Here is a 23,212-nt window from a genome sequence, read left to right as displayed (position 1 = left end):
GAAAGCGGCCTTAAACCCAACTCATGTTAGATTATTTGAAAGGAATCGAACATGGCGGAACCTCTATTATCCTAGAGGTGAATATTTGAGTCTCTGTCCGTCCAACAACTTTGGCCCTCCTACACAAAGCGATCTTAGTGGTACTACAGCCGTAACTTCCATACTGTAACATGACTTTACGATATTCTTATCGCTTAGGCCGCTTTGTGCAACGGAGCTGTGGTTTTGCAATTGGTTCATCACAAAATATCAGTATATTTAATCCTGAGAGAATGCGAAAAACGCAGCTCAAAAGACTCGCCAGGAATAAAGCACAACACCCATTGGTGTTTGTGGTAAGGTATCCATGTATATCTGTACAATGGATGTCTCAATATATCAAAATGTCATCACATGACTGCACTACCCAGGCAATGCCCGGTTCTTGGCGGTTTGACGTACGACCAGTTTGTATGAAGGTCTTACATAGGTACATGAGTCCGTGTTTAGACCTGGGGTAAGAATGTAAACTGAGTGTGAACGTTGTGTTTTGTCGTTCCAGATTACACCGTAGAGATTGTGTTCGGTGTACTTGGAGGCATGATGTTTGTTGTTATCATCATCCTGCTTGTCATCTACAGGTGAGTGTTCATAGTGATCCGCAGGTGTTAATATTGATCTGCAGGTGTTTATATTGATCTGCAGGTGTTTTTATTGACCTGCAGGTGTTCATTCTGTTCTACAAGTGTTTATATTGACCTGCAGGTGTGCATGGTTATCTGCAGGTGTTTATATTGAACTGCAGGTGTTTATATTGATCTGCAGGTGTTTTGGGGACCTGCAGGTGTTTATTGTGTTCTACAAGTGTTTATATTGATATGCAGGTGTGCATGGTGTTCTGCAGGTGTTTATAGTGATCTGCAGGTGTGCATGGTGATCTGCAGGTGTTTATATTGATCTGCAGGTGTGCATGGTGATCTACAAGTGTTGAACGTCTTTGAGAAGCATTTAGAAGTCGGCGTACTAAGTAAGGATAAGATATATGGATGAACAACTTTATTACAATTAGTAGCGACATTACGGTGTAGGTTCTGACACCGTTATCAAGCAAGTCTACAGGTGTTCATGGTTATCTGTAAGTCTTTGCGGTGATCATCTACAGGTGTTTATATTGATCTGCAGGTGTTTATATTGATCTGCAGGTGTTCATGGTGATATGCACGTGTTTATATTGATCTCTGGGGTTTGATGGTGATCTAAAGATGTATATATTGATTTTGAGGTGTTCATATTGATCTGCGACCGCCTCCGTTTTGGGGTTCGATCCACGGTCACGTCATACCAAAATATGTCAAGCGATGGTACTTAGTTTTACCCTGCCTGGCGCTCGGCATTAAGGAGATAAAACAAGGACTGGTCGGAGTCAATATACCGTGTTAGGTATTCATGTTTAATTGACATAGTAAGTCTTCAAATTGATATTTTAGTGAATGTTCAAACTGTCCTTTCAGTAAGTGTTTAAACAGATCTGTATGGAAGTGTTCGCACTGCTCTTTAAGTTGGTCTTCATACTAAACAACAGTTAACCGTGTACAGTCACTACGGTGACAGTCGACCTTTAGAATCAGGTTTCAGAACATTAGTATAATTAGCTATGTTGGCATAACGCACACATGAAACTATCAAAATGAGACATATACTGGTGACTTGGTTGTAGAAATGTAGAAATGCACCAATATATTTCGAGCCAAACCAGTAGGATTCGCGTGTCAGCTTATTGCTGATGTGCAAAGCTGGATCCATATAACGGGGATCACATCGATCTACAACAAATCATGTAATTGACGCGACCAACACCACCAGACTTGTATTTGATGTTAGATCCGAGTGATCGGATCTGTTTTAAGGCACTCGGAACATCAAAGACAAAGGAGGGATACTTATGATATTCATTCACAACTTATTACAAGTATTTGACATATATAGAAAACAGTTTTCAAACGTATCTAAGCTTTTTATACCTCCCTTTCTCAGTTTTAAGATGTAACTACACTGTTTTTGAACTGGGATTTTTATGAAATTACGAAGCGTAAAAGCTTTTTAATGCAGGTATTTGCATGGAGTTAGGAGGGAGATTAAAAGCGATACATGTTTTGGGGTGAACACTCACGCATGATAAGGGGATTAACGTTGGCATTAGATTGGGGATTAACGTAGCCTGCAGACTTCAAACTCCTTTTAGAAGCAATGCGATGTACAGAGTTGCTTCCCTTAGGCATGCCAGGAACCTATGACCGTGCTCAGGGGTTCCAACAAAGTGGTAAAAGACCTGCATCACTTTGGGCTGTCCTTCACATTACGCTGACACGCTTCAATATAAGTGGAATTCGGTTCAAAGCGGGGTTCAACCAACCTCACCCTCTTACAAATGTTATAGTACATCCTTCCATATGTCATCGCAACACTTTAGTTGGAAGATCTTCACGCTTTGATGTGGTATTCTCGACAGTGAACTGTGTCTCAATGATTGGAGGGCCGCTGACGAGTCTGTTATTGAAGCAGCGTTCGCCATAAGATTCCAGTACATCCTTGCGTCGATTAGCATCAGGAGAAAACGGGCCATTCATCGCATCACATGTGAGGGACATAGCGACATGAGACTAAAAGCGAGAATCAATTACATGACATATACGAACGCCAATCGGCACCATAAACCTATTTATAGCCTCTTCGTTTAGTCTCTGAAGACACACAAGCTCCTGACCGTGAAACTAAATGATTAGTGCTAATCTCATTTCCATGGGTACCATATTGTATTTGTGCTAATCAGACAGATTTGTGTTCAGTTCGACGAGTTATAGAATCCTAGTAGGGACATTGGCGTACAACGTCCATTGTTGTATTCCATAGTGAGTTCATGGTAAGATGTGTTATGCTCTACTGCAGATATTAGCAAGTCATAAAACTTTATCTGCAAACTTAATGTATTTTAACAATGGGGTCCGCATTTAGGAGGTTTCGCTGTACGTAATTTACCAATCTCAGTGCTCGCTACTGTTATAGAGCGGAAGCGAGCACTAAGGTCTGATTTATTACCTACTGTGAAAGATCTTAAATCCAGATCCTGTTAATCCGGAAACCACCCATCCGTCTATCGGACGATTACTAGTAGGGAGGCTTGCATGTATACACAGGCATGCAATGAAATTACTCCCAAGCCACCAATCGGTTATCCATATTTTTATTAACCCGGACGATTTCAGAGGGAACACACCGTTCGGGAAGACGGGGTTTAACTATACTACAAGCAAGCACTTCCGTATTCATATATAGCAGTTCTGATTTCATACAGCTCCTGTTTCATACGGAAAGCCCGTGAAACCTACGAGCAATGGTTTTGTGTTTCAATACCTGACTAGTTCGGTCGAGCCGGAATTTGAACCCACGATCTTAGATATCTAGCACACCCAAGGGACGAAATTCTGCATGGGGAATTACTGCGACGTGTGAGCCATCCACATGGATCTAGTACTGAAATGGGCGCGAGACAATGGCCCTTCTTCAATGAGCATCTCGTGGCAACTTTGTTTTGCGAGAGTCGAGTAAGATCAAATATCAGCATGTCGAGCATGTATAACTTTCTGATTTGGTTAATAATTCAAGAGGCTGTGTGTTAACAGTGATCCGTCTATCCCCTGTGTCAGAACAAGGGGTATCGGAGTGAAGGTCACAGTAAGACGGACCGACGGATGACCTACTGGATGACCTACTGCATGACCTCCTGGATGAACTATGGAACTCTAAAGGTCACACTATGCACATACTAAATAACTGTTATTACGTACTGCTTCAAGATGGATGCGTCTGGTTATTGTAAAGAATGATTGTATAAGATAGCCCGGCGGGATAGATAGAGAAACACCAGCTGTGGTATTAAATAACGTGTTTAGAAATGGGCTTGCTGTGGACAGTGAGTGACATTGTTTCCCGTGTCAATACAGGGCTTTGTATTGATTTACGACGCTTTGAGCGTCATTACAGCAAGATGACGGCAACAGGACACCAGAAATGGGCTTCCAGGGTGGAAATTGAACCAGCGGTGTTAAAGACCGACTTAGAAACCCGGAACAATGCGACCCATTCTTGGTGATCTCTGTGGTAGTAGATATTGTACGTGGGATATTGCTGAAAGTAAACGTGATGGAGTTGTAGGTTATGATCCAATCTCATAAATTTCAGATATTTTATCTGACAGATACGGCACGTATCTCAAAATCTGACAATCCCTTTGTATGAGGTCGAAGGTGAGCTTTCTAATCACCCGATCAGTGTCAAGCCCCCTACATTATCAGTACAAGTTAGCGAAGCATTCAGATCAGCGTATCTTGTATCTCAAAAACAAAGTTAAACGGCCAGTTCCGAATGTAAATAATATTGTATATTAAGTTGTTGTGGATAGTTTATACACCCTGTCGTTTCTGAGCAATATATGTGAACTGTGCGGGTTTTCTTTGGCTTAAATCTGAAATTTCCTGATCATTTTAAAGCTCAAGAACCAAAACATTTACATTGGGTTGTACAAGTTCTATGGAGGTTGTCAGATCTTCTCGCAGAGAGGTATCGTATCGGAGTAGAAGATCTGATTTTAATGCTATTGGCTTAATTCTTCCCTGCAATCCATTTTTATGATTCGTACTTTACGTCAAAGAGCTAATGGTGAATACTGATTCTACAGACAACAAAGCAATATGCGTTTTGAAATTCTAAACATGAATACAATTTTCTGTCTCTATAACTGGAAATATGCTTTAGGCTGCACACTGCTAATAGCCACGGAGGCTTGTATAACGACCGTATTCCACAGTTTCATGATCTGTATACAAGGATATCTGTATATATACATATGCATGTACCGTTATAGGCCTGGTCTGTGTTGGTGGCGGCATCGGGGTTACGTATTCCTCGATTTCTGTAATACAATTGCACGGAATGAATAATAGAAACTGTTGGTTCCATTCACACAGATGATTGTCCCTCGTGCATATATATCAGAAGTGATATGTACGTTCTTCGCGTGTCTTGTGTTTTGTGAAAGATCCCGTTGGGCAGTTTAACTGAATGCTGTGAATATTATCAAACGTTTTCGTCTTCCATACCATATATCAAAGCATATTGTGCGCACGGGACCAAGTGGTTTGATCTGAAAGAGGTTTCTGTGCATATTTGCTTCACGTAACTGAGGTCAAAGGTTCGAATCCCATGAATTCATGATCCTTGATTCATCAACACCATGCCTGCTGTCCTGGGTTCCATCAAAGTTGTAAACGGCAAAGATCTGGATCTCTTTTAGCATTCCTTCCACGTTAATCTGATATGCAGCTATATAACTGAAACACTATTCAACGCAGCGTTACACCAAACTACATAACTGTTAGGGAACCAAGTCACAGCACTGATACACGTATGCCTAAGGAGGGATGCAAGTATCAACCGAGATTTAGCTAGACGTAATTGAGTTACCTCTCTTCCTTAAACAGAACTCGAGATGTAGATGTAATTGAGTTACCTCCCTTTTTTGAACAGGAACTGGCGCTACGAGCAGGAGATTGCTGGTCTGCTGTGGAAGATTGACATCAATGACTTGAAGACTGGGCACAACCTCCATCAGTCTGTGGACAGAGCCAAGCATGGAAGCCGGGTAAGATTACTAACAGACATCTACTAGTCACTTATTCATTGCCACGATTCACACTTTCTCTTAGTCATGCTAGTCCGGGAGTCAGAGACTAGTAAATTGTGTTGAGGGCTAGTTAAAAACGATGGTAGTCCGTATTGACTAGTATTGTTTGAGTTCTATACTTCTGAACCAGTTCTCAATGTTTTGTTATAAAATGGAACTGAATAAAACTGACAGAATATAATTCAAGAGGCTGTGTGTTACCAGTGATCCGTCTATCCCCAATGACAGTACAGGGGTATCAGTGTAAAGGTCATAGTAAGACGGGCCGACAGATGACCTACTGGGTGACCTTCTGAAGGGCACACATGAGACAGAATATATTTTTGTCTTGTCCAAGCAGGATTAGCAACAAACTCTGAGGTCAAGTGAAGTAAGGTTTACACTAGTCCCCTGGAAGAGTATTAAAACGAATTTCTAAGGCTCCTTTTTTATAATCTCTGTAGAGACCGATGCTGAATTTGTACGGACCTCCAGAAGTTCTGTCAGAGTGCACATCACAGAATATTGTTGGGTTTCTTTGTATCCCATTGTTCTTGTCCAAAACATGCACAGCAAGAATCTCGATGTATTTGGTCAACAGTTATGAACAGTTCGAGCACACGAATGAAAACAAGTGAGCCCCGGCACTTATCCTCTGGAACCTGTTCTGAAAAGTTGTACGATTGTCGCAAGTCTATGTTAAATATGTCATTTACGATCGACGTAGTGCTAAGATCGTTTTGTTTGGCTGGGCCCCGTACCACAACGCGACCGTTGCGCTGTGGTGATCCCATACCTTAACATGGACGGCTGATCTCATAGATCTAAGATAGCTTTGTGAAACGAGGCCCAGGACCGTACCGCGATTGGGTAGCCCAGTGGTTAAAACGTTAGCTCGTCACGCCGAAGACCAAATGTTCGATTCCCGTCATGGGTGAATGTGTGCAGCCCATTTATAGTATGGCCCGCGGTGTTATGAGCGGAATATGACTAAAAGCGCCGGAAGACCCTACTCACTGAAACCCCTGAAGGCCTTTCCAAAAATATCACGACCTAATTATTATCAAAGAATGTACGGAAATTGGAGTCGATGTTAAGTGGGAAAGCCATTTTTACGATCAAAAAAAAAACCAATGTTGACTATTAATTACATTTCCCAAACGTATTTTAGTGATAGTTCGCATGAGAATGGGCATCTTATAGTCTGCTTAGTGCGGATTCAAATATAAAATGGCAGGGATATATTCTTATTTCATGCCTGATGCTCGTCTGTTTGTTGTGAATCAAAACCTTGGAGACAATACCTTTGAAAAACACACTCATACATTGTGGAGCGTACTCAATGTGCTTTGATGTTTGCTACGTCAATTATCCCAATGAGAGTCGATACCATCACGGTGTGGAGCTACTGAAAGGTTTCACATGTTTTTGTTTACGCGGTGACTCTACCCGAGTAACGGTAACGTCATCCGAGACTTGTGATCAGTGTTAGTAGAAGACTATTTGACTTTCATCTAACTTAATGGACCGATTATTTTATATTCTTGGAGGTAGTGGTGGGGGGTGGGAGATATTTGTTATTTTGTTAGAGATGGAATATTTTTCGGTCACTGCTTCTAGAGATGGTGCCGAAATATACTTTCATTCTTTTCTGTTTTTACAGGTGCTTTCTTATGATCAATGGTTTTGTCAATTTTACTTCAGGACATCCTACATTTCCAACGAACAATTCTGTTTGTTGTTGTAGTTGTTGTTGTTGTTGTTGTTGTTGTTTCGTTCTGTTGTTTTTTTGTTATTTTTTCGTTTGTTTTGTTTTGTTGTTTCTTTTGTTATTGACCTGAATTTTTAATAAGTATTTTCTGAAACAATTTTGTTTTTACAAATTATCACAGCCATACCCTGGAATATCTATTGTCATAGTGCTAAAGATCGCTTTGATGAACTGGAGCAAAGGTTCGGTTGACTAAAAAACCAAGGGCCTCGATATACCTAAAACTAGAATTTTCATCTTCAAACACAGGCGTCTTGTAGAGTGCTTCGTGGAACTGAACCTGGACTTCTCCAAGTTCTACAAACTACATTGAAGCGTATTGATGATGGGCGATATGTCGACACATGATTATCTGGACATTTTGGTTTATGAGTTCTCATACGCGTGGATCAGATAACATTCATCGTTGAACTATCTCTGAATATATCACCTCGGTGTTGACAACATGCACGTCGCGAACTCGTAGTATTTGTTTCTTTAAGTCGCTTTTAGATGATACGGTGCCTTATCTTTGCTTACAAAGTGTTTATTTTATTTGGTAAGGATGAATAAGAAGACGTATTGTTATTTATCTAAGGAAGCTAACGGTGTAAGGTCATGAAAGGAACTTCCTTTTCAGCTGATTTCCTAAAAGTCGAGTGGGCGAGTTATCTGTGGCTCGTTATTGCATGGGTAATAAGAGACTAGCCTGTCATACTTTTATGTATAAAGTAGGTTATCTTCATAAACAGAAACTTAACGCTCGTCTTATGGTTATGTTATCATTCGTGTTTACAATTATATTATAAACAAGTGTGTGTTTTGTCAATGCTGAAATTATTTGGTCAATTCTTTGCACTGGGTTTGATACAAGAATATGATTAATCAGCCCCCTGTTTACTTCCTGGTGTGTTATTAATGGTTTTATTACCACCTTATAAAACCTGACCTGTTTCTGTGATACTCTGAAAGAGATTAAGAGTGAGTGTGAAAGAGACGGTGGTTGGAGTGGGGGGGAACAGGGAGTGTGAGTAGGATTTAGTGAGAGAATGAGGGAGATGATGTTAATGATGATGGTGGTGGTGGTGATAATTGGGATAGATTATTACTGAAGCACACTGTGTTATGTAAGAAACACCATTTAACATCTGATACAGGGTGAGGAGAAGATGCGTGATAGAGAGAAAATAAGAGAGATGACAATATAATAGTTATCATAACCATGATGATGATGGTGTTGGTGGTAGTGATGTTGATGATGATGCTGATTGTGGTGATGAGTACAATTTGTTATGTAAGAGGCATAATTGAAGGGAAGGTCCAGCGATTTATTCCCCAGGCAGAGTTATGTCCCTTTGCTGCCAAAATCCGCAGAAACCCATATACTTCCCCCGATCCACACTGGCTTCTCCGGGCCAATTTCGTTGACTTGACCAACACACTTCAGTGAGGATCCCACCTACACTAAGCTATCACACCATGATTTGACAGACCTACGCACCGTGTTGCACTCCATCACTTTAGGGGGCACGAGTGGCCCAGTCGTCTAAGGCGCCACGATTCGCTGTGCAGAGTTGCGTCCCATGGGCACACCAGAAACCTATGATGGTGGGTTCGAATCCCGGTTCGCCACGATTATGTTTCTAGGTTTGTCATCACCATACCCGTGCTCGTGGGTTTCACCGAAGTGGTAAACGTTTGAGACCTGCATCACTTGGGGCTTTCCTCCCACAATAAGCTGACACGCCGCGATATAACTGGAGTAGTGTAAAAACCGGCGTTAAACCCAACTCACTTACTCAATCACTGTACATGTATCTTTCTGTTTCAGATGACCCTATGCAGTCAACAGTCCTTCGACTCAAAGCTGTCACTCAATCAGCTGTTCGCGCAGACCGGAAGTTACAAGGGACAGGTGGTCGCTCTGAAGATCTATGAGCTGAAGAACTTTGATGTGAACAGGAAGATGAAGAAAGATATGAAACTCGTAAGTTTCAGTCAATGGAATACTTTTCATCAAATATCCATGACAAGATGTTGGGTATATATGGTCGCCGTGTGACACATGTTGCGATGTAGCATGTTGCGAAGTTGAGGTGAAGTGAAATGTGGTTTGTCGTCGCGTTCAAGATTACTGCAAGTATATAGCGACATCCATATGTGTGTGTGCATGCGTGCGTACGTGTGTGAGAGATAGAGTCCGATTAATTCCCATTTTAGCCCACTGAGACACTATGCCGCAGTTTCACACGAATACCCCACTCAGACACAGTTTACTGACTCCGATCCGACCAGTCCTTTTTTTTAGCCCCTGAATGCCCAGCACCAGGCAGGGTAACAAAGATAGCTTCTTTTAACGCCTTTTGGTGTGACGCGACCGGGGATCTAACGCTCGCCCTTCCACTCCCCGGGCAGATGCTCTACCACTAGAGGCGGTCGACAAAACATAACGATATATGACCATGTACGGCAATACATGACAATACATGACAATATTTAACGATACATGACAATGCATGACAATACAAAACAAGACATGACAATACTATTACATAACAATACATGACAATGCATGACAGTACAAAACAAGACATGACAATACATACTATTACATATCAATACATGACAATGTATGACAATACAAAACAAGACATGACAATACTATTACATAACAATACATGACAATGCATGACAATACAAAACAAGACATGACAATACATACTATTACATATCAATACATGACAATGTATGACAATACAAAACAAGACATGACAATACTATTACATAACAATACATGACAATGCATGACAATACATAACACTATATAATAATACATGACAATACATAACAATACATGACATTACATAGTATGCATGACAATACAAAACAAGACTTGGCAATACATAATAATACATACATGACAATACATAATAATACACAACAATACATGACAATGTATAACAATACATGACAATACATGACAATACATAACAATACATAATGATACATAGAGAATCTCACCCGAGTGTCTTTTGATATCAAATATATCAATACGAGTTGATAAAAGTGGTAAAATTCCGAGGCTTGCCGAGGATTTTTGCCACTTTTATCAACGAGTGTTGATATATTTCATATCAGAAGACACGAGGGTGAGATTTTATTTATCATCCAACATCAATCTTTCAACTTTTTCAATTTTTAGACAGTAATAAGCTGTGTCTTCAGTAAAAAAAGTACTGAAAACAGCTTCAGTAGCAGAGCCATTAACCAAGTAACTGAGTCTGACCACACCAATGTAATATATCGTCTCTCGTACAAGCAATAAGATGCTTGGGACCACTATTAGCGCCGTTTGACCTGGTATTTGGGATTCAGCTGCAGTTTAGTAATCCTCGAACCGGGGGATTTCGTTATTATCTATGTAGTAATTATTCATCGGTGACCTGGGCTATATAAACATTATATTCAATCGTGGTATGAAATATAAACATGCTTCGTTTTCACCAGCTGTTGTGTGGCTAATGAAGGAGGAAAAAGTCTGTCACCTAATCGATAGAGATAACACATCACTGTCTTCTACCCAGTCGTAGCTTTAAGTGATTATTTGATGCCACGCAAAGTTCAAATCGTGTGTTTTATATTGTTCCAGATGCGAGACCTGAGACACGACAAGGTGAACGCCTTCATCGGTGCCTGCATCGACCCGCCCTGTTTCATCATCATCACAGAGTACTGCAGTAAAGGAAGTCTTCAGGTAAACGTCGACACTAAGACAACGACTACTAGTATGATGATTATATTATGCCGCCCAAACTGTTGAATATTTCTTGTTGAAGAGATCATTCTAGTGATGAATTGGTGCCTTGTGACGATGTGGGATTTTTTATTCTTTATTTCTTTATTCTTTATTTATTTTATTTTTTTGTTAAGATGAAACTTTACAGATCAGTATAGTGGTAAACTGGTGCCTTTTGATGATTTGGAATATTAAGAAATAATGAACAACATTGGCTTTTTTTCCTCACTGAACTAAAGGTGTCCAATGGCAAAGAACCAAAAGTGGAGTAGAAATACTAGTAACTGAACTCCATTTCCAAATTGCATAAGAACTGAGGGATATGTCGACTCCTGATGACTCTTGTTGTAAAATGAATAGGGGCATGTACTACAATCTGATTGGTTCAAATATGTTGTTCCCGAAATTATTTTTGACTTTTCACAGTAACGTTAATGGACACAATCCTAGGAAGGAATTGTCTCCATTGACTGTAAGCAAGATATACGAAATATATCGGAGCTAACGAATCTTCTTTGACACCCTGGTAATTAACGTTATTGCTCATGTGAATAGAAGAAGTTTGGCGCACAATCCCAAAACGCCTCACGTTGCTATGCACAGTTGCGTCCCTTATTCGTGCCAGAATACTAGGTTTCGAATCCCATATGGCCCTGATCATGATTCTAGGTTTTCAGCACCATATACCCCTGCTCATTTGTTTAAATGTAAATGTTTCTTGGCACGTGCTCGTCACTTTATACCCTACGCGTATTTTTCTTTCGTTTTAGATTATCTTTTTTCAAAAGTCCCGTCATATGATCCAGACGTGCTTGACAACTAACACTGTATTAAAAAGCCTACTTCAATGTGTGATCATTTGTGTTTGTTAGTATTCTTCGTGGGATAAAACTAAAAAAAATGTTCCTTTCCCATCAAACTCCTACCTCCTCACTTTTGAGTAAATGTGCCCGAGAAACATTATTTTTTTGTCGCCTAAAACATGTAGAGACCCAATCTATCATCATTTATAGATTTTTCGAGTTCATATGATTGAATTGTCAGACTTTAGTCAACCAACGCCCTGTATGAATGTAATGTAATCCTCCTCCGGTCTAATGGCAGTGTCCAGTTGGACGTTATAATTGGAAACTGAGCCTAAAGAACATTAGCAGCGCGTCCTTCTATTCCGAATGATGGAGTATGCGGACTATATGAATTTATTCCGAGTTAGCGTGATACAATACTTTGTTATAGCGCTGTCTGAACGTCATGTCCCTACCAATTTATCAGTAAGGCAATGCGCCTGCACCAAAAATAATGCCAGCGTAAACTGAAAGAAAAAATACGACTGAAAACACTAGACGAAAAAGCTACTTTTACAACTTTCGAAATAACATTGAAAAACTGCTCTTGCCAAAATTGTGGAAAGGTTTTTTTTCCAATGATAATACCTACATCTGTAGAAAGCATTAGTCATCTATGGGGTTTGAACGAGCATGTAGTTATGCCCCGGGTACATAATTGAAGCAATTGATAAATTGCATATGCTTTATGTAGATTGCACGTGTAACTTTGCATGGAAATGCCATCTTGCCAAACTTTGGCAATATGGTATTTCCCTTTTGGAATGTTTAACTGTGTAATGTTTGGAAGGCTTTGTAAAGAGAGCTTATTCTTCAAGTGAAAACTCATTGTGCTACTTTTGGTAAAGTGTCCTTGTAGTTTATTCTTGACCTGGGTAAACACGACGTATGTGCTATACTAATGTAAACTCGCATGGTGTTAACGCTGTGAGACAACGTATAGATTGATGTCCTTTTGAATCTACAAATTGGTAAATGTATGATCAGCCTATATCTGTTTCTAAGCATGTTCTCAGATTTGCGGGTGCCATTGAGTACTCAAAACAGCCAATGCCAGACAATAACCAGTCTCGACTATCCGACGAAATAGATTCAATTGGGCACAAAAGGCAAAATTTATATAAAAAATATACTGAACTTTATTTTGACATTTGAAACCCCTGTTCACGACGTGAAATCATAGTTTTCATGGACTTGGTAAATTCAAAGTGTTTTCGATAGCACTTTCTACCGGTCACAAGCGATGACATTATACGCTTCTATGACAACAGAGCAACCTGGTTATCAAAATGGATCAGGAATCAGCAAAAGTTACGTTTTTTTCTGTTCAAAGTATATAGAGAATGTGCCTTGACTCACAACTCAATCTTGTACACCTAGATAAACATACGAGCAAGGGGCGCTTGCATTTGACGCATAAATTTCATGCTTGTATTAATTTCCTTTATAAGGGTCGATTTCCACCTGTATCTGAATTGATTTATTTCAAGACAATTATTCATACATCTTTAAATATTTGGAGGATTTCCGAGATCGAAACCCATAGCACAACATTTTTAACCAGTCAGGTTGCATTCTTCACTCATATTTAGTTTTCTTCACTTTTCTTCTACAAAACCGCCATGGTTTCCAACTCTCTATTTGAAACATTACCATCTTTGCTTTCCAGTAATGTAGAACACGAATAGAAAGAACAGATTTGAACGTGTTCGCGAATTCATTGGACCACTATATTTAAAGGAACGTCACGATAATTTCCGAACAAATAATTTCTTCCTCTCAATTATGCCCAAGTCACGTCTCAATACTTTTAATCTCCCCAGTCCATGAGATTTAGTGTTAGTCGGAGTGATTAGACTACTACTGACGTTTACAGCTTAAAGATTCAACACTCATCGTTTTTGCCATAATGAATAGACAACGTAGCCTTATGATCGAAATAAGATAACCCTGTTTCATCTCTAATGATTAACCTTAGTGATATACTTTAATAACTGGCTTTAGGATACATCTGCCCATCAGTATCCATCAACCGGTATAAGGTCACGTGACACCCATCCATTCAATGTTGCAGGTTGAGAAACTCAAACGTGCGAAAGATCGGCGTGTATTTTTACCCCACCATTACCTGAAAACATGTCATAAATCAAGTGAAACTAGAAAGATAAAGATTTAACTCCAGTTCTTGCTGTTTTTGCATGTGTTTATTGCCTTTATCCGGGCGAAAGACTGGCGCCTGGGGCGCGAAGATAGATTAAATTCCTCTTTGGCGAGTATTAAAAAGTTTGAATTTACCGTCAAAATGTATGCTGTCGGAGATTAATATGATAGATGGGACATGTCGAGCGCTGGGTAATCATGGTATGCAAATTCTAATTTCATTAAGGTTTAACATGCCATAAAATCTTCCCCACGTATCCCAATGCCGAACGGTTTTGTCTTGATGCGGTGCTTTAGTGAGTGAGTGTGGTTATATGCCGCTTTTAGCAATATTCCAACAATATCACTTCAGGGGGTATCGGTTACAATTTACCAATATTCCTGCAATATCATTGCAGGGGATATCCGAAATGGACTTCACACATTGTTCACATGGTGTTTCAGAGAATTTAAACGAATTCATCAATTATTGACCTGATCGATCGGTAGCCTTTCCGTTTTAGAGCATGTTCCAAATGCACCTTAACGAATTAACGAAGTCCGGATGGTATTGTCGGGGGCTGTGGTCAATACTCTTTGCATATGGGTTAGGGACGTGAGTCGGTGAAGGTATCCAGACACCGTCAGCAAACGTGTACAACCTACACTGAGGGTGAATGGTACTGCTTCAAACAAATCAAGATGTCGAGGTTGGTGCCTGTGAACCACGAAATGCACAGAGTTTCCTAAAGTATGTAAAATAATATTTTACATTCTGCCCGATTTTCCAGTATTTTAGGGTTACGAGCTAAAAACACTGATGTGATGAGCGTCGTTGTTGAAAGCGGTTATTGAAAAAAGTGTATAGACATTAATCGTTTCGAGGAAATTGTTTTGTAAATAATATTTAAAGGCTATAGAGTATTGCAAGATCATTTCTGCTTCTACAAACAGAATTAAACTCATCGGAAAAGTTATTTTATGTATCTCAAATAGTTTCATTTAGAAGCTTTAAGATCAATGAAATTATACGTGACTGAAAAGTAGAGTCCATTGTATGACTATATCCTAATCACTAATCACTATGATACTAAGATATGTGTTCGCGAAAAGATGAGTGTATTCTGTCCCATCGGTGGCACCCGTTGTAAAACACATGCAAAGGCATGTCAAGTGTTTACCTGAACAACGACAGCAACATATAGTACAAGTCAAAATAGGAAATTGCATCGGACATTTGAAAAAGTCCCCCACATGTCCACCATAAATCGTTCTGAATGCATTACTAAGGCCTTGAAGGTTGTAACCCTGATGAAATAATGACCAAGAGTCGTATGGCGCTCTTAGAAATCTAATAACATGTACCTCAACTGTACCTAAAAAGCTGTGAAATGTAGACACCAAAGGCCGTAGTTGCTAGAATATTGCTCGACATGAAGGGAAGTGAATATTGGAAAGTTGAAGTCGTTCCTCTTATGGTACAATCTTGTGGCGTCTTTATAGTCACTCTGAATCTTAATGAATAGATTTACACATGAAACAGACGACGCGTGGTTATTTAACATGTATAATTGAACGACATCAAATCATCGATATAGCTGATCAAATTCGCCTGTTTCGATTTTTCCAATCCGTGGCAGAAAGTCCGATTCATAGGCATAAAGAAACAGATCAGCTTGGAGGAGAGCATAATTGGTGACCACAGGGATGCCTGCTTCTTGCCTAAATATCCAATCCTCAAATGTCACATCTATGAGAAACTCCAGTATTCACATATTCTTTTATTAATAAAATTCAGATGACATCTTTGGACAAATAGTCCCGAGCCATTAAAGATAGTGATGTACATGTAAGTGTGTGTTTGGACACCACGTTTAGTGACAAATGCAATATGGATCCAAGAATGAAGTGTTTCCTTGACTGTGTCTGTGTTATAGTGATGTTCAAAAATCAAATGTTTGACAGAGGCTTAACTTATACTCATTCAGCGCATCATTATCTTAAAATGGGGAAAACGTTTTCAGTTTTCCCGATGCCATATTACAAAATATCACCAAAAGGCATTTATCGGAAAGATATGAGATCATCGATATAGCTGATACTCATATACACCTTCACCCTCATCCCAACCTTACATCCTCATCTGCATATCCCCTCAACCGAGCAGACCTCTAATCTGATCACCTACTTGACCATAAATTACGATTCATCCTATACTGTGTCATAGAGTCATGTCTAGCATGGAAGGTAATGTATAATGCTGTTTTCCCTGCAGGACATCCTGGAGAATGAAGACCTGAAGCTGGACGATATGTTCCTGGCGTCCCTCATCAAGGACCTCCTACAGGTAACCAGACCTACAGCTTGTTCCCTGTCTAGCTGCAGTTACCCACTTCTGAGTGCAGTGTCTTCTACCTAAGGTGGTTCTGCTGCTGTCGATTTGTGTCGTCAGTTACCGGTGACATCACGAATGTCACGTATGCTATAATTAGTCCAACCTAAACGTATGTCTATGTGTTTTTAAATTTACATTTTGAACTGAGAAGGTGGGGTGAGGTGAGTTTTAACGTCGCAATTAAGACTGTTTTACATATATAACGACGTGCATGGACGTGAGTATGGTGTCTTTTCTAGTCCGGACTCTAATGCCAGTTGTATAGTGCTAGCGGGCTGAGATACCATGCAGCAATTAAAAATGGATACCCCTTCAGACACGTTTATACTGACTCTGAATTGACCAGTCCTTGTTTTGTTCGCGGTGTGGTATCGAACCACAGACCTTCCCCTCGTCGGGCAGACGTTCGATCCACTACGCCACGAAGGCGGTCCAACTAAGAATGTAATAAATCAACATTGTAAGTTTCACAACGCCGACAGGGACTACCTGGTACAAACTGAGGCTCCTCTATGAACCTATCAATACCTGGCCCCACCGTGTCTGGCTCCATCGAGGCTGGCTCCTTCGCGTCTGCTGAACCATGACATTGATTTAAATTACTTTCACAACGATATGAGTTTTTGGAACTTCGTTTAATGACCCAGGGCAATGTCCACCGTGATGACCCTAGACGTTTTGCTTTCCGATAGACGTTTATAACCACTTTCAATCATCATGTGATTCTAGGCTCGAGGTATTTTCATACATCGAAATTAATGTCCCATTTAACATTAACATTAAGACTTCAGAGCTAGACAAGAAAAGGATTAACTGAAATTGAATCAGTTAGAATGACTCTTTAAAAAAGACTACCTTCTTTTTTTAAAATCCATTTAACATTCTATTTTTTACAAGTTTTAATTGCTTTGTTTCTATCACTCTGAAGAAAGTTCTCATTTGTTCCCATCGTTCTTGTTGATTGAGAAGACAGGTTTTGCTGGGATTTTGTCGAAAAAAATACATTGTGAGCGAAGATTCTTGAAAGAAATAATTATGCTTCATATCGATGCCGGGAAAAAGAAATTGCCACAAAATTTACATCGTTGCGAATATCAAATTGTCTTTCCCTTTTGTTTCTGCGTTTCTGCATGCAAGACAGTCGTGAGTTCCTCCCCTGATTACAATGAGCTTCATGCAACAGAGATGCCTTCTGACTGGTTGACACTGATGGTTAAATCCAATCAACGAGCCCAGCCAGAGTCCACTGTCTCCAGCATCCGTTATATTCGTTATCTATTTTCGTCAGGTATTTTTTCGTGACGGACATGTCTGACTATAAAACACATCGCGGGACATTACAACTTTGTTTGGCAACAATACTTCATTAAAGAATGAAAGTATAACACGAGTGTGCTATCTTTAGGTTTTAATCTCATACGCTCCACGCGAATGCAATTAAGATGTCAAAGAGCGTCTGTTTCTAAATGTTCAGACCAAGAGAACACTTCAAATTAGCCGTCGCCTGTCATTACGGTAGTGCTTCCCTTCGATACTGGTATCTGGTTTCTGTTCACGTATCTGTGGTGAGCAACGTTAATATGTATGGCAAACCATCCCACGAGATTTCATAGGCACCGAACTTATTTTTTGGCTGAAAAAAGCCACAAGGAGACGATGATGCCTTCATTTACATGTGTATTGGAGAGATCAACGTCCAGGGCACCATCGGGCGGCGTATTGTCCTCGACGGCAGGAGGCGCTTGTGTTCTTTGCTCAATTCTGTTAACTCATTCGGCTCGACTCAATCTCATAAGTTATCTCGGATGGCAGTAAGAAGAATCCATATTGGATGTAGTTCTCGTCACGTGATTTAGCCGCAGTGGCGACCCAAAGTTTAATGTTGAAGTGTTATGCAGGTTTGTTATTCCTGATAGATTCAGGGGCCAAGAGTATGTTTTGAGCCACTGAGTATTTACTCACATGCTATCATTCACATTTTGTACCTATTGTTTCTTTGTTGTTGTTTTGTTGTTTTTGTTTGTTTGGTTTTTTTTGGTTTTTTAGGGGATCAATATAAATACATTCTCTTGGGTATAATCTATTGGGGGTTTTAAACCATGAGTAGACTATTTTTAAAATAATTCCACTTCTATGCTTTTTAGGTATCTTCAAATTAGTGTGCTGCCCCACGTGGCACGTGGCACATCGTGACAGTGAACCCCTTATTCGGGTCAGGACCCGTGATGATCCGGGGTAGAATATGTCTTCAGCAACCCATGCTTGCTGTAAAAGCATTGTCGCAAGAGGCGACTAACGGGATCGGGTGGTCAGACTCGCTGACTCGGTTGATGCATATCATCGTATCCCAGTTGCGTGGATCGATGCGCGTGATATCATGAAATGGATTGCCTGGTCCAGACTCGATTATTTACAGACCGCCGTCATATATCTGGACTAGAGTTGAGTGCGGCGTTAAACAACAAAAACAAATCATAATAAGCGAGATGTTGCACCTCTCTGCATTTCTCACCGCAGCAAAGTACAGGTATAAGTGAAGCCTGCATCTGGTCAGCAAGAAAAGATATGTAAAGACCTACGTGCACGAAAGCTGAAAAAGCTACATAGGGTAAATTCGATCCACGGCCGCGCCATACCAAAAGACGTTAAAAGATGGGACTTGTTGTTTCTTTGCCTTGCGCTCGGTGTTAGAGGGATCAAACAAGGACTAGTCGGCTCGGAGTCAGCCTACTGTGTCAGAGTGTAGTATTCATGTTAATCTGCTGCACAGTATCTCAGTGGGCTAGCACTATAAAACCGGTATTAGTCGTGCGGCCACACACACGCACACACGCGCGCACACACACACACACACGCGCGCGCGCACATGCTTATACCTTCTTAGACTTTTTTTTAAAAAGCGGGAAAACCTGTCACACTGATTCGTTTAAAGCTGACCAGTTGCACATGTGTCATGTATGTTTACTCTACCATGTCCACAGGGGATGATCTTCCTCCACGACAGCGAGCTGATTTACCATGGCAACCTGAAGAGCTCCAACTGTGTTGTCAGTAGCTGGTGGACACTGCAGGTGGCCGACTTCGGCCTGCTAGAGGTCAGGGCGGCGACGTACCGGAAGGAGGACGAGCACGCATACTACAGGAGTAAGTGGTTTCGTTCTGATCTTCCTTCCTGATCAAGACATGCTCGGAGTCCATTCGTGATCACTCATGCTTTTTCGAGGAAAGCCGCATGGTGACTCGTGTCCTTTCGTGACCATTTTATCAAATTGGTTCCGCCTTCACACAAATGGGCGTAGCGTTAGAAAGTCAAGTTGTACCACATCCGTATCTGCGTTGTAAGGTTACACGTTTTTTTCTAAATATATCACGGTTGCCATTTACAACAACCTGTTAATCCGTATGGTGAACTAACTGACTGTTCGTTTAGTATACTTAATCAAAGTACGCTCATTCAGATAACATTGGACTGCCTCCGTGGTCTAGTGCATAGGGCGTCTGCCCGGAGAGCGGAAGGTTGTGTGTTCGATGCCCGGCCGTGTCATACCAAAAGACGTTAAAAGATGGTACTTGTTGTTACCCTGCCTGGCGCTCGGGTATAAGGGGCTAAAACAAGGACTGGTCGGCTCGGATTCAGTACACTGTGTCTGAGTGGGGTATTCATGTTAAATTGCGGCATGGTATCTCAAATGGCTAGCCCTTAAAATCGGCATTAGTCCGGATTAGTACTAACAGCCACACACCAACGCGAGCGAATGCACGTTGCTATATAAGATCTAGAACTCAACGTTAAACCCCCTTTTTTCACCTCAACTGATAACATTGATCGATAGGGGGTCGAGTGTTCTTGCAGGTTACCGAAAGGGGCGAGTGGTGACGAAAGGCTCGGGGTCGTATTGCGAAACACGAAATCAACCCGGTCGTCGTGTTCTTATATATGTTATGGTGTAACAGGATTTCAGATGTTAGCCCAACCACTATGCCTGGGGTTACTATTACAGTAGGGGATGAGATTTCTCTTATGTAATAGTGTTACCATTCTGGCTGCGTTTACGATGATGATACTGGTACTTATGATGGTTATCTGTGGACGTAGTCGCTGATGTGTCCGTGAGGGGGTTACTCCAGAGAATATTATACAGGGTGACAGGTAATGTTGATCTCTTTAGCTGGTTCCCCCGGGGGGTTCCGGCACCAGTAGGGGACCGATCATTTGATATTCTGGGGAGGGCGGGATAGATTGGCCCAGAAATTGCCTGAATAAATTGTCATGTTTCAGGCTGTTTAAAAAATAAGTCTTCCACAAAAATACCTTGTACAAGATATATGTTTTGATAAAAATAAAATTTGGGGTCAGAATGTCAAATGGCCGGTCCCTAACCTATGCTTGTAGCAGACAGATTGGATCGCGCGGTCTGGCTCGGTGACTTTGTTAGAGTGTCATCGTTAGTCGATGGTGGCGTTGCTCACAATATCTAACTGTCACTGGTCACAAGTTAAAACTTGATTATTTCCGGGTCGCCATGGTGCAGCTGGAATATTGCTGACTGCGGCGTTAAACAACATAGTTAGTTGTTTTACCTATCAGAATTGTCCGCTCGTGCGAGCAGGTTTAACAGGATATTTTTATGTAGCGTAATACAGTGATGCACAGATAACTGTAGCACGTGAACCATGAAAGCAGTGTTAAATTATTTGTTTGTTTGTTTGTTTAACGCCGCACTCAGCAATATTCCAGCTATATGACGGAGGTCTGTAAATAATTGAGTCTGGACCAGACAATACAGTGATTGACAGCATGAGCATCGATCCACGCAATTTGGATACGATGACATGCATCAACCAAGTCAGTGAGCCTGGCCACCCGATCCCGTTAGTCGCCTCTTGCGACAAGCATTGTCGCCTTTTACGGCAAGCATGGGTTGCTGAAGACCCTATTCTACTCCGGATCTTCACGCTCGACTGTCAAATCAAACCGTTAGTTTCAATTAAATAATCAAATAACTTAAATAAAGCTTTGTGTCCTTCAGATGCGTGACTTTGCATAGAATCATATCAGAGTGAGTGAGTTGGCTTTAACGCCTCTTAAAATAGCATTCCAGTCCTATCACGGCGTGTCAGCTTAATGTGGAAGGAAAGACCGAAGTGATGCAGGTCTCAGACGGTTACTCCTTCGGTGAAACCCATGAGCACGGGTATGGTGCTGACAAAACTGGAAACATAATCGGGACGAACCGTGATTCGAACCAACAATCATAGGTTTCTGGTGTGCCCAAGGGACGCAACTCTCCACAGCGAATTGTGACGCCTTAGAGGACAGGGCCACCCCTGCCTACGAATCCTTTCAGAAGAAACAGAAAAATCATTTCTTTTATTCATACAAAAGTACCAGTGTGGTATCTTTTTCAGAAGCGCTTCAATCCCATTCTTATTTTTTTCAAAGATAAGCCTGAAGGATAATTTTGACTATTTTTACATCTTCCCATTATTCAATACACTGTTAGATCGAGTGCAAGAAACACTCGAGACTACGCTTCAGACAGGTTTCATTCAAAAAGCGCACCACAGTCACAATGACCGCATAGGCGCTTTATTTCATCATGGGCATAATGCGATTATCATGTGACCTAATATGGTGGACAAAGAGTTGAAGAGTGCTGTCGTTGACGTCATATCTCCCCAAGATATCCTTACAGACATCACGGAGTGTCTAACATACTTAGGTATAGATTTGGGCCTCGACCTGGGCGAATTGGAAACAAGATTCACGCCTTCAATGTCTGCGGGGTGATTATATGGCCTTGGCTAAATCAACAACAAATACATTTTTTTATACCTTGTAGCATCTAAGTTTTTTCATGTGCAAAATATTATTATGTTACATTTTTTCATATTGGTTGCCTAGCAACTGGGTTTTTTTTATTCCATATGTCAAACCTAAAGGCAAATTCGTACAAACACGACAGAAAGCAGCGTGATATTATGAATTAGGGACAATATTATTATCTTGGAAGTTGTTAAGCTTTCGCTGAAAGTGAAATATTTCCGATGCTACGTTAAATATTTAACGTAATATTGCTGAGTTCAATTATAGTAACTTGCCATCTGGTTTTTCTTTGAAGCGTATTTTCTATGAATTTTCAATTCCTTTAAGTTGGAAAGATTTAAGCAATGAAAGCTTTGAGAAATTGATTATTTGTGTTATCAGTGCCACATGGTGTTGTTTCAGACTTGTTGTGGTCGGCCCCCGAGTTGCTACGGAAACAGGCGCCGTCGGGGACTCAGAAAGGGGACATCTACGCATTCGCCATTATTCTTCATGAAATCTTCGGTAGAGCGGGACCCTATGGATTCTGTAACCTGTCTCCTAAAGGTAAATATGCCATTAAGATGGTCGCTGGTCTGTATTTTTGGTGGTAAAATATATCTACGATGAGAAGGTTCAATAAAAGTAGTTGTCTAAGGCTTGTGACCTTTAGGGGTGAGGGAAACCTAGATCGTAGGTTCGAAGACCATATGGTTCTTGGTGTGTCACAACCATATTCGTTTGCGTAAACGTCTAAGACTTCCACCACTTTCCTCCCTCTGA

General features: G+C 40.8%; 1 protein-coding gene across 3 annotated transcripts in view; it reads left to right on the top strand.

Moving 5' to 3' along the window:
• LOC139468050 (receptor-type guanylate cyclase Gyc76C-like) overlaps window positions 1-23,212 on the top strand; it is a 149,204-nt gene that overhangs the window by 99,697 nt on the left and 26,295 nt on the right. For all 3 annotated transcript variants that reach the window (XM_071249747.1, XM_071249744.1, XM_071249746.1), the window contains exons 9-15: window positions 542-620; window positions 5,563-5,677; window positions 9,280-9,435; window positions 11,098-11,202; window positions 16,504-16,575; window positions 19,605-19,767; window positions 22,853-22,996. In XM_071249747.1, coding sequence (XP_071105848.1) covers window positions 542-620; window positions 5,563-5,677; window positions 9,280-9,435; window positions 11,098-11,202; window positions 16,504-16,575; window positions 19,605-19,767; window positions 22,853-22,996 — 834 coding nt within the window. The remainder of the gene's footprint in view (window positions 1-541; window positions 621-5,562; window positions 5,678-9,279; window positions 9,436-11,097; window positions 11,203-16,503; window positions 16,576-19,604; window positions 19,768-22,852; window positions 22,997-23,212) is intronic.

The sequence above is a fragment of the Haliotis cracherodii genome, unplaced genomic scaffold (assembly GCF_022045235.1).
Source record: "Haliotis cracherodii isolate W230 unplaced genomic scaffold, xgHalCrac1.p SCAF_2, whole genome shotgun sequence".
NCBI lineage: Eukaryota > Metazoa > Mollusca > Gastropoda > Lepetellida > Haliotidae > Haliotis > Haliotis cracherodii.
The sequence above is the reverse complement of the archived record's forward strand: the minus strand, read 5'-3'. Positions and strand labels throughout refer to the sequence as shown.